The 12823-nt window shown below is 40.6% G+C and overlaps 1 protein-coding gene across 9 annotated transcripts in view; it reads left to right on the top strand.

Annotated features, from left to right (window-relative positions):
• The window catches only part of TMEM212 (transmembrane protein 212), a 60180-nt gene that overhangs the window by 18370 nt on the left and 28987 nt on the right, over positions 1-12823 (top strand). For 7 of the 9 annotated variants that reach the window (XR_008297818.1, XR_008297820.1, XR_008297819.1 and 4 more), the window contains one exon: positions 8134-8211. Coding sequence is in view for 2 of the 9 variants with exons in the window: in XM_027061442.2 (XP_026917243.2) it covers positions 11010-11168 (159 nt within the window). In the remaining 7 variants the exon portion in view is untranslated. Of the gene's footprint in view, positions 1-8133; positions 8212-10164; positions 11169-12823 lie in introns of those variants that run through there. The other 2 variants (XM_027061442.2, XM_053221209.1) reach the window with 1 other exon arrangement.

The raw sequence follows: 12823 nt of genomic DNA, 5'->3' as shown, positions 1-12823 counted from the left end.
GCATAGGAATTTGGCTTTTATTTTCCTTTTGGTAGAGAGATTTTTGTCTCACTCTTGGAACGAACTTAAAATAAAGGCTGTTAAGCGAGGCTGGAAACAATTTTTTTAAGCAAAAGCAGGAGTTATATTCACCTTTTTGGAATTGTACAGATGTAACCTGTCTAGAGAATAAGAAGGATAGAAGGGGCGTCTGGGTGGCTCCGTAGGTTAAGCATCTGACTTTGGCTCAGGTCATGATCTCCCAGCACATGAGTTCGAGCCCCACATCAGGCTCTGATCCTGCTTCAGATTCTGTGTCTCCCTCTCTCTCTGCTCCTCCCCAGCTTGTGCTTTGTCTCTTTCTGTCTCAAAAATAAATAAACATTAACAAAAATTAAAAAAAAAAAAAAAAGGATGGAAGAGAGTAGTAGATGACATTAGAAGAACTCATACAATGGCATTTTTTAAAAAAATACTTTGGTCAGTTTAGCATTAAGAAAAACAAGGACACCTGGGTGGCTCAGTTGGTTAAGCATGCAAATCTTGATTTCAGCTCAGGTCTTGATCTCGTGATTCGTGAATTCAAACCCCACATTGGGCTCTGGCCAACAGCACAGCCTGCTTGGGATTCTCTCTATCCCTGTCTCTCTGCTCCCCCCAAAAATAAATAAAATTTTAAAACTTAAAAAAAGAAAAGAAAAACAAAGGGTAAGCGTTTTGTGATTTGTGTATGCATGTCTGTGCGTGTAAATGATAAGTCTATTTCCGTAGGTCTTACTGTTTCTTATCTCATACACACACACCAGAGGACTTACCTATATAAGGTCCATACAGAAGTGGGTCTGACTAAAGATGGCAGAAACTTCCTCAGGGTCTACCACATCATGCCTCTCCTTCCTGCCACTCACTAAACATGATTTACAAAATGGACGCTTTCAAAAATTCTTCCGTCCCTCCCTTTTATAGGAAATAGACAATTTTCCTAACACATAAACACCTCTTACCCCAAGTTTACAAGAACGTGGATCAGGAGTCTGACCTATCTCTTTTGAAAAGCTGCCCATCTTTCATATGGAGCGTAACAGATGAAGTGCAAAAATAGTAATGGATACCACTCTAGGCGATCATTGATGCTATAAGGAGCGAGGAAAGGAGAACCTCTGTGAAGAGAGAATTGGAAGAAACAGTAGAATTCGCTCTGTTTTTAAATATCCTAAGTGAATATGGTCTAAAAACCACAAAGCATAGTTTTATCCTCAAAGGATGTAAAGGAAATAGAATCTTCAGAAAAGAAAGGCTGATTTGTGCTGGAGAGAAAGCTGAAAAGAACATTTTATAAGAAAGTCAAACTTCAGCCAAGCCCTTAGTTTTTTCAGCCTGAGGCCTGAACTATAAAAATTGGAAGGAACTCTCTCTTTAGGACTAGACCAAAGAGTTTATATTATGGATCCTAGCAGCTAACTTTGTGTTAACTACTTCTCTCCCGCTATGCTAAGCCTGGTAATGGGATTAGGATGCTTCTACTCTGGCTTCCTTCTTCCACTTTCCTCTCTGCTAGGAAAAACTAGGACTGTTGGGCATGGACGACGGCACTTGTTGGGATGAGCACTGAGTGTTGTATGGAAACCAATGTGACAATAAATTATATTTTAAAAAAATAAATAAAAATTTAAAAAATAAAAATAAAAATCTAGGACTATTATTAGCATCATTGCCTGATGATTGGTAACACAAATAATTATTGGCAAATAACCAAAACTGAAAAAAAAAAAGTTTAGCAACAATATACGAGACATTGTTCTGTTCCATATATCCAGACGATTTTAAACTCAGTATCAGATAATTATAACGTGTGACCTGTAGAACTTGAACGTTTATGCTGAGCTTATATCAAATTTATCCAAGTTGAAACAACTGAGTAATGATGTCAAAGATTCATACTTAATAGTTGAATTGTATTCCCTTTAAAACTTAAAGGTGAATTGAAAATTTAGGAAAAAACTATGAAATTCTTTTTTTTTTTTAATGTTTATTTTGAGACAAAGATAGACAGAGTGTGAGTGGGGGAGGGCCAGAGACAGAGGAAGACACAGAATCGGAAGCAGGCTCCAGGCTCTGAGCTGTCAGTACAGAGCCCAACACGGGGCTCAAACTCATGGACCATGAGATCATGACCTGAGCTGAAGTCGGACACTCAACTGACTGAGCTACCCAGGCTCCCCAAAAACTATGAGATTCTTAAAGCAGGACCTGTTTCTCCCTATGGTATTGCCATTCAAATTGAAGAACTGAACTAATATAAGTAATGATGCATCTGTCACTAGAGGGGGTTAAAGCATTTCTGTCCTCTGTTGCCCTGGGGAAAGAAAGGTTCTAGAGAGTTGTCCTTCCTCCCCCTTGGTATGTGTGGGAGTATTAAACCCCAAATAGAAGAGTGCTAAACTTTTTTTTTCATATTTTGTTTTTCTATAAACAAACTTTATCTGTGGCCTTGTAGCAGACAGTCAGTTCCAGGAAACACACAGCAACAATGTCATTCCCCTTGCATTGCACATAATATAAAAACAGAGTTTAAGTAAATATTTGAATTAGGACAATTTGAAAAATTTGACTTTGGAGTATCCTTTCCCTGGCATGTATCGATCACTCCTTTGCAGAGTGGCTGTTTCGGTAGATTCAGTATGAAAGAGCTGCACCATTTAAATGAAGCTGGTTCAATGAAACATAGCAAATACTAGCAGGGTATCGTCTTAAAAACTCAGCATTTGCAGAACAGAACTCCAATTAGGAGGCTCAGCTCCTGCTGCGTATCAAAGAAATCTGACTTTAAATAGCGGTAGAGCAACACCTAGTGCTAAATGTAGATATAGCAGAAAGATCAGTGGTCACAACTGGCTTATTAAATTACGTTAAGGTTGCAGTTAGACAGCTTTCTGTATTGGTATTTTGACCATGGAATTAGTCTGTGAAATGACAGGCATGGACTGGCTGATCTCTCAGGTCCCATTCCATTCTGCAGTTCTCTAGTTGGGTCATTACTATGTACTTTTCATTCTTATTGCCCCACATGTTTTTTAGTGAACTTGTCAGTTGGGTAAAGGAGGCTTGCTTAGGCCGAGCTTTTATCTTTAATGTCAATTAGCTTTGTGTGGATCATGAGGAAGAAATAGAAAGGCTTATGTACTGGGACAATGAGATGGGGCAGTATCTAGAAATGCCTTTTTCTCCTCTTTAAAATAAATATATAAATAAATAAAAACCAGGGCAGGGTATCTGCATTGTTGAAAAGAGAAAGGAAAGTGTGGGCCTTTGTGTACACAAATGATAGCATCATCTGGTAAAAGTAGGTGTTTATACTATGCTACCCAACTCCTTATGTCATAAGGATGCACTTAGTTTACCAGCTGTCCTATCTCAGAAAAGATCACAATATCATCTGAATGGAAATATGCTACAAGCATAAGTTTGTATAATCCACTTCTCATGAGTACAAATTTTCATATCTTCACTATTTCATTTTTCTGTAGAGTAGGAGAAGACACTTGTTATCTATGAAAAGTAGCCAGATAAAGAAGTCGATGAAACCCTTGAATAGACAGAGATGCATAAAGATCATTCAATTAGATAGATCCCTGTGAATATGAGCCACTTCCAAAGTTGGCATCACCGTGGATTAAAAGGCACATTCGAGCTTTCTCCCAGAGGCGGAAGTTCTTGCTAGACTCACGCGGTTCGTCTGTGGCCTTGTTTCTTCCTCTATTTAACACAGAGTCATGTGGATGTTTGTCACATGCTGGTAGAGCAAGGTTAAAATAATCCCAGGATGGGCACACCTCTCCTATATATTCACATACAATGCACATGTATCTGCAGTGCGGTCTCACAGCTCAGAGAGTCAACCTGGAAGATTTTCTTCGTGTTTCTATGTGGATTTTCATGGAGAGGGAATGGAGAGATTTAAGGTACCAAGATATTAAATGTTTCCAAGTGAAGCCCTGAGGAGCCAGCTTTCTCAGCAAAATGGTCTAGATAAAAGCAGTTTCATTCATTCATTCATTCATTAGTACTTCCTAAGCATCTACTATGGGCCAGGTATTATTCTTGGCTCTGGAATGTAACAGGGAACAAAACAAAGTCTTTGCCTTCATGGAGCTTTCATTTTAGTCAATAAGACACACAGCTAACAAATAAGGCAAGAGCCATGAAGAATAAAGTCAGGTGGTAAAAATTAAGCTCAATAGAGGGATGGGGGAAGAGATTGATGAGAAAGGTCTGTGATGAGGGGCTTTTTGAGCAGAGACCTGGATGAATTGTAGGAATGAATCAAGTGTTTGTACCATCCTTAGCTCACCTTGCTTTCTTGTATTATGAGCATACAGAAAAGTGAGGTTCCTGATATTTTAACCATTGCTTGGAGAGTAGAGTAAGGACTCTGTTTCCTGGCCAATCAGAAGCTGGTTTAGAGAGGTTAACCCTACCTAGCCGCTCTCAGCTAGTGGGTGGGGATTTATCTTTGAGTTCTCTGCATGTCCAGAGCCTCACTTAATTCTCATCAATCTATTTATCTACATGAGGTACTCCATGGCTCCTAAGGGTACCAGTTGCCTCCCGGCTTTTCATCCCTTTTCAAGGAGCTGGAAAAGAAGAGCGATTTGGCTTTACGTTCCTTCAATCCTTTTCCTTCTTGGCCTCTGCTGTGTTGGTTGACAAGTTTTAATTATTTTATGACACAGTCACCAGGGCTGGGCTGAGATCACCAATTTGTTACTCAAAGGCTGTTAATTATCCAGCTGGCGGATGCTGGCTCAGGGCTGTCTATTGGTGTGCCAGGAGGGCAAAGTGAGGCCTCCGTAGAGGAACTCTAGGTGAAATCTCTCCAGCAAAAATCCAATTGGCCAATAGTGTGCAGTGCTTGGTTTGTTCCCTTCGCTTATACCAGACAGAAGTAGATCTAGCTGGTGGTTCCCAGCCCTCAAGGAGATAGCATTTTTACTGATAAAGGCTTCTTAGAGACAGGCATTTGGGCCACGCAGGCAGTTTAGCTCCCTTGGGATTTCTTTCAAGTCACGGCATCTGAGATATGGAAGGAATCTTAAAAATTATCTAGTCTAACCTCCACATGTTGCCGAGAAGGACATCAAGATGGTGAGAGGTTTTGATTTACTCAAGGTCACACAGCCGTGGTCTTTCCCTACTGCATTATGCTGCTCCCCCGTCTTATTCATTTGTTTTAGCCTCCACCCTTGGCCAGCCTTTCGGGAACAATGCGTGCAACAGCCATCATCTCCACACTAAGGGCAAGAGCCCCCACGTGAAGCACTGAAAGATGGAAAACAAGGCACAGCAATGCTCTAGATAGAAATTCGGATTTCTACTTCAGTACATAGAAATGAAACTTTGGTTTCAGTTTTCCCCTTTGTTCTAATTTTATAAAATGAAATAACGAAGAATCTCTTGCTCCCTCCCTCTCTCTCTCTCTCTCTAACTGGGAGTAGAATCAGCAGTTCTAAAACTGTCTCCCCTGTGTATACACAGCATCATCTCCCTTCCTATTATGTTCTTGGTTTGAGTACAGCCCTGGTATACAGCTTTGGTATACTTCATGGTTCAATTTTCACATATGCATGTATGTTTTACAAGATGTAGTACATCTGTAAACTGACCTGGTAGTGAAGAACAAAAATTACCAGCTTCGGAGTCAAGCATCCCCAGATTCAAAGCCAGGATTCAATGCTGATTGGTTGTGTCACCTTTGTTACTTAACACCTCAGAACCTCAGCTTTGTCATCTGTAAAATGGGAAAAACAACGACAACGGTAGTGAAGCCATCCTCACCGTTCCTCCCTCTCTTTTGCTTATTGCATGGATATAATTGGATCCAAACGTGGGTTTAGTTTCTCACAGAGCAATTTGGTTCTTTCCTTTTTCAAAAATGCCAAGAGAAGGGACTAAATGAGTATACATTTCCTGTCTAAGAGGATTTCAAGGTCTGTCCCTGAAATCAACTTAAAAACAAGCATAATCTGAGAACATTTCAGGTTGCATAGAGTTCCTTCTCTCTCATTCTGCTCCTTTGCCCTTTCTCTCTATTTATTTCCCTTTTGTCCACCCTACAAATATCTTTTGTAAAATGTACATGAATGGCCCGTGGTTTCCATCGGTCCTCTGTCCTGGAATCAACTCTGTCCAGACCCAGGCTTTGGATCTGTGAGTGACGCAAGAAGCTGTTTTTGGCTTCGGGAATGTTTTCTTCTATGTTCTGACTCCCCTCTTGTTGTCCTTCTTTCCTCTCCATCTTCTCTCCACCTCTCTTCCCCAGACACCCCCACTGTTTCTCTCTTCCTGTTTTCTTAGTTTCTTCCCTGCTCCTTGGTGGCCAAAGCACCAATCAATCACAGCCGCTGCCACAATCTCAGTTCTATCTGTGGCTCCTCTGTCTCCATGATTAAACAAGATAGGAGCAGCCTTTCCAAGGACAGACCATCTCCACAGTAGCCTGTGGGAGGCTGCCTGGCGAGGTCAAGCCTGCCAATAAGAGCATTTCCTTGCAGCTGCAAGGCTCGGGAGAGCAAACTGACAGCGAGCTGCACAAGTTTGCCGCGACACACTTAAGTTGTTTTGCTCTGCAAAAACATGGGAAAATTCTGATAAATTCCAGATGATTTCAAAACACATTCGGGGGTCAGATATACAAAAGGCAGATAAAATCTAAATTAGGTAAGTACAAGTTGATGCACAAATCTCCATTTGGGTCCAAACATCTTGCAGATTGGAAGGCTTTAAATTTGACAATTCCCAGTTAGGGATGATAAAAATTGAACTTTGCTCTCCTTAAACCCCAAGCCATTATGAGAAGAGAGGGTTCACTCAAAGTTGAAGTCAAATGCTTAGTAAAAAGCAGAAGCAAATGAATGATCATTAGGAAGGTTTTTATGCTGTTAAGACACTTGAATAGCTGGAAAGACAAAAGAGTATATAGAAGATACTCATCACTGGGTCCGCATGAGCGATATATCTTCACAGTGTAAGCTAACATACCTGTTCCATTGTCCCTGTTCTAAGAAGACGGGCTCCATGTTGGTGTTGAAGGCAGGCAGTGGATTTTTCCTTACAGTCCTTATACTGTGACCTGCATTCATCAATACTGTCAAGGATTATTGAGCCAGTTGTAGCCATATGTCTGAATAAAAGTTAGACCTTTCATTTTACGCAGTTAATAAATTTGCTTTTTTTTTTCTCACCATTCAATTTAAAATTTTTGTACCTATAGAAAAGCTGAAAAAAGCATAAGAAACACTAAACTAGTTTCACCAATGGGACATTCTTTTATATAAGTATCATGCCATTCATACTCCCAAGATACTCAGCATTGATACACTGCTATCCAATATTAAATGCATATTTAAATTTTTCCAATTGTCTCAGAAATATTTTATTACCTTTCATGACATGGACATTTTTGAAGAGTCCAGGCTACTGCTTCGTAAATGTGCCCGTAACCCGAATTTGTCTGATTGTTTCTTTGTGATTAGATCCAGGCCAAACATTTTTGCCCAAAACACTATTCAGGTGACAGTGTAGACTTCCATTGCATCATATCAGGAGGCACTGATGTCAATTTCTCCTGGTATTGGTGATACAAAGTTTGATCACTTGGTTAAGGTGGTGACCGCCATATTTTCCACTGTAAAAGTATCCTTTTCCATTGTGCTTGAATCCCAAGCACAAGGGGGGGTAGCAGAGTGTTAATTTTCTAATTTTGTCATTCCTTTTGTATATATTAGATGGAATCCTTAGTATCAAACCCGGGTCTTTCTGATGTCAAAGTTCATGCCCTTTCTGCTACAGGAGCTACCTCTCCAATATGTAAACAAATGAAGCTAATCATCTGAAGCTGCTGGGACAATTTAATTTCATCTCTTGTTTAGAGGTCTGTTTTGTTTTACCTTGACAAAAACAGTCCCCTTTCTGTAACTTTGAGACCCACTTAAAAAAAAAAACAACAGAACAAGATGCATGCAGAGCTATTTCTAGGGTTCACATGTAAAGAGGTAGAGAGTGTCCAAATCAGCTTCTCTCCTTCAGCATTGCTGACATTATCCCACCCTTTGGGGGGGATTTAGGTTACATTTCTTTCTTTCTTTTTTTTTTCAGTGGCAAAGCTGGATTGAAGAGGAGTATGGCACAACCTCTGCCATTCTTTCCTGAGCAAAGACCGCTGGATCCCCCTAGGTAAGGGGGAAGGTAGGGTCTGCAAAGCAGCCTCCAAGGAGGATTGATTGCACACCCCCTTCCTGTGGTGCCAAATGGGAGGCAGGGGGCGCTGGAGGGGGACAGGAGGTGGCAGGGGCCCTGTGAGCCTTGCTGGCTGCAGACACCGGGAACACAGAAGACATGGCCCATCTGAGAGGAAGCCCTGGTCACAAGCAGAATTACACTCTCTCCTTTCCAATTAGCTGCCTTCTCTGCAAGTCTCTTTGCTTTAAGGAAGCTGGTGCGGGTAGATTCCTGCGGAAACGTGTGGCTGGGAAAATACACAGCGAGAAATCCCTGGTTCTACCTCTGTCCCTTTTCTTCTTCACATTAAGGGGCAACAATTCTTCTAATCACGAATAAATTCAGGTTTATAAGTCACACTGGCAGTATCAGGGTTAGCCTGCCAGTGTTACAAACCCTAAAAAAGCCCCCCCAGATTAAAACAAAAAATATTCTCTTTGTTTGCCATCTTTGTACTGTTTAACATGAGTATTTCAACAGTCTTTATTTTCCAAACACGCAAACAGGGGAGAGTGATCTGACCCACAGTATATTGACATACCATGTAGCTATAACCTTGAGATAAAAAGTAAAGGAAAAAGTCGAAACAGCCCAAACCAGATACTAACACAAACAAGTCTTTCCTCAGTCCAGACCCCTTCCCTCTGTAGCAAGGGCAACACTAGGATTAGCACAGAGCAGCTAGTACTCTGTGGTTAGCACTATGTGTGGCATAGTGGACACACTTACCTCTATGCTGGGGCAGATGCTCAGGGCCCAAGTGCACAGCTACAAGGTCCAAAGTATTAGTTCATTTGTTCAACAAATGTGTATTAAGTATCTATTCTGGGCCAGACACAATTCTAGGTGTTGGGAACATCTTACACATCTAGGGCTTGTAAAAGACTTGGAAGGCCTCTGCCCTTGTGGAACTTACCTAGTGGCATTAGGAACAAAAGAGAGAGAGAATATCCTCCCACAATGTTGACAGAAGATGGGAAATAACGGCTATTGCAGAAAGCCTGAGCTGATTTCCTGGATCCTGTATATCCAAGAAAGCCACTGCTTCAAAATCTGGGTTGCACTGTGGAATAGCTATAGAAGGCCAAAACACGGAAAGAAAAAGGCAGAGAATCAGAGAGAAGCTTCCCTCCTCACCATTCATGGAAGGATCCTTTAGGAGTTTTACCATATTGATCAGGAAGAGTCAAACCCAATGTCTGTAAGTTGATGCATAAAAGCAACAGTAATGACTGTGCCTCTGTCCCATGCTGAAAGAACCCCAAAGATGGACCGCCCAACGTAATAATAGGGAGATAACTAAGCTTCTTTGCTATACAGAGCTCGGTGCTGAGAATTTTACATGTATTGGCTCATTTACTTTTTTTAATCACCACTCGGCGAGATATACACTAATTTTATTCCCATATGAAGAAAGACCCAGAAAGTTAAGTAAATTGCCCTTGCCCAAGGACACATACCTGGCAGATAATGGATCCTAACTCTGTTTCATACCAAAGTCCATGTTCTAAACCACTGCATTTCCATTCATAAAATTATTTTTCATCATCTCATTTAAAGGAAAGAGTATTAATATAGAACAGGAAAATTATTCAGCTATCTTCAGAAAACGGTCTGTATTTTCAGATTATTATCTTAGAAGAAACAAACGTGTCCTATTAGTCAAAAGCAAATACGTACCACTTTCTCAAATACATGAGAAATTAAGAGATAAGCCTTTTACAATCGCTTCAATGTACATAAGCCCAACGTCTAATTATTGAATTGAATTATGATTCAAGAATGATTGGAGAGTAGGGGTCGTGGCGGCTGCGGTCATGGTGGTGGTTGTGAGGTGAGGCAGGCCGAGGGGGGGCAGCCTGAGGAGGGGGAGCCCGAGGAGGGGAGGGCGGGGGCTGGTGGCAGCGGTGGGTGGACTCGCGATAAAAAAAAAATTAAGAAAAAAGAATGATTGGAGATTGGTATTTCATCCGACTAATAAGTTACTGCTCAAAGTGCATTTTACAACCGCATACACTTCCACCTTTGTCCTCTACTTGATAATTGAATTAATAATAAAACAACTAAAATGAAACTGGTTTCGAGAAAACAAGACAGAACTCCATGATGAAGCGTATGCCCCTTTGGGAATGAAACCGTGTCAAAAATCTTTATCAAAACTTCAAAAGTATGGTAATAGAACTGAACTTCGAACAATGGGGAGAGGTCTTGCGTTTGCTTGAAATCATTGAAATTAAATGTAATGAAAAGTGATCAGAGTGCTTATTTTTACTTTGTTTTGTGGGAAATTGTGCTGGGAATGTGGATCTATTGTGCACAAAGGATGTTGGCTTTATGCTGGAACCACCAGGCAGGTTGAGTTGAGAAACAATTAGCTCAGTCAGCAAGCCTTTGAATCTGATTAAGCCAGGAAGTGGGCACTCCCCACGACAGGGCAGAATGAAGGGAATGGAGGCCGAAATCCAAAACAAGGAATGACTTCTCCCTCTCCCTCCCTCTCTCTCTCTCTCTTTTTCTCTTTCTCTCAGGAAACTAGTATTAGAATTAATTGTATCAAATTTATGTCAAGGATTACTTCATTACAATTCACTATCTTTGGTGAAACAAATGCAAGCTTGTTTCCAAGTAGATCAACAGTCCACATGCGTCATGGCTACTGTCTCCAAGAAACTTCTGTTTACTGAGGCCTGACATACCCTCATGTTTTGGTAACAAAATATCTTTGAGATCCAGGACCCAAGTCACAGAGGAAGATGCAGAGCCTATCCCAGGCTGCTGGCCGAATTCTCATTTCTCTGGGGACTCTCAGTGTATTCTCTGGAGTTATCGCTTTCTTCCCTGTCTTTTCTTACAAGCTTTGGTTCACAGGATGGAATGTCTGGATTGCTTGCCCCATCTGGAATGGAGCTTTGGTAGGAAAATATTTTATTACATATATTGAGAGAGTATAGAAAGAAGGGAGGGAAAGAAGAAAAAGAATGACGTGTCTTTTTGGGGGTGCTCCTGGGTGGCTCAGTCAGTTAGTTGAGTGTCCGACTCCGGCTCAGGTCATGATGTCATGGTTCACTAGTTCAAGAGCCCCACACGGGGTTCTGTGCTGACAGCTTGGAGCCTGGAACCTGCTTCAGATTCTGTGTCTCCCTCTCTCTCTGCCCCTCCCCCACTCATGCTCTGTCTTTCTCTCTCAAAAAATAGACATTAAAGGGGCACCTGGGTGGCTTGGTCGGTTAAGCGTCCGACTTCGGCTCAGGTCATGATCTCACAGTCCATGAGTTCGAGCCCCACGTCGGGCTCTGTGCTGACCGCTCAGGGCCTGGAGACTGTTTTGGATTCTGTGTCTCCCTCTCTCTCTGCCCCTCCCCTGTTCATGCTCTGTCTCTCTCTGTCTCAAAAATAAATAAATGTTAAAAAAAAATTAAAAAAAAATAGACATTAAAATAATTAATTCATTCATTCATTTTAAAAAAAAAAAAAGAATGACATGTCCTGTTTAAGTTTTGCAACAATACAAAGAAGTCAAAATTCTACAGAAAATTAGATGACTGTAGAACATATATTTCTATTAGTTGTCTCTTAAATGTACAATCTTTCTTAATATCATTTTATCATATACACTATCACGTGTACTATAATGAAATGCTGTTCAAGAAATTCTTAAAAAGTTGTTTTAATCTTCTCACCTTGGTTTTCTGAGAAATTGGAATCTATCTTTTGAAATTTGAATTTTATTGTTTTAAGTTTTTTGTTTGTTTGTTTGTTTTAATAATCTCTACCCTCAACGTGGGGCTCAAACTCACATCCCTGAGATCAAGAGTCACATGGTCTCATGACTGAACCAACCAGGTGCCACTAAAATCTAAATTTTAGAAAAAGAAATATGTAAACCATAAAAAATAATGTAAAACAAGTGGAGAACCGAGTAAAATCATGTTCAGATGAATGCTTTCTCTAGAAATACTCAGGTATGTTGACATGATCCAAGGATTTGCAAGCCCCAAACCTTAGTTCTCCCACATCTTTCTTTGCACGCAACTGTTTGAACTGCAAATAATTCAAGAATTTGGGTGATGTACTTCACTAACTTCACAGTTCATTAGCAAGTGTGCATGTGCCAAATATAAGTAGGCACCAAGTAGCTGCTCCATGTCTATTTACTGAATGACTGTACAAAGGAAGGATTAGACCGGTACCCCAGCCCTCTGCGTCAGAGAAATGAACACACCTAGCCTTGTGAGTAGGTGTCTTCCATGGCGGTATGATTTAAGAGGAGTTACAGAGGCTTGCAACAAATCCTTCTCTCATTGTTTCCTGTGATGCATGACATTCACCATTGAAGACTAGACAATTAGACTTTAAAGCCTTTTGATCTGAAGGAGTTTTCTATTAAAATGTAGCCAGTCTTGGGAGAGGCAACACTTTAAATCTTAAAAAAATCTAACTGTAACTAAGATATCACCTAAAAGCAAGACCCTATAAAATATCATTTTAATCTATTTATTAAGTAAATATGTATTGATAACCTACTACATGCTTGAGTTAACAATGGGGGAGAAAAAAAAAAAACAAG

The sequence above is a fragment of the Acinonyx jubatus genome, chromosome C2, assembly GCF_027475565.1.
Source record: "Acinonyx jubatus isolate Ajub_Pintada_27869175 chromosome C2, VMU_Ajub_asm_v1.0, whole genome shotgun sequence".
In the NCBI taxonomy this organism is placed as follows: Eukaryota; Metazoa; Chordata; class Mammalia; order Carnivora; family Felidae; genus Acinonyx; species Acinonyx jubatus.
Note: the sequence above shows the minus strand (reverse complement) of the source record. Positions and strands in the feature narration are given on the sequence as shown.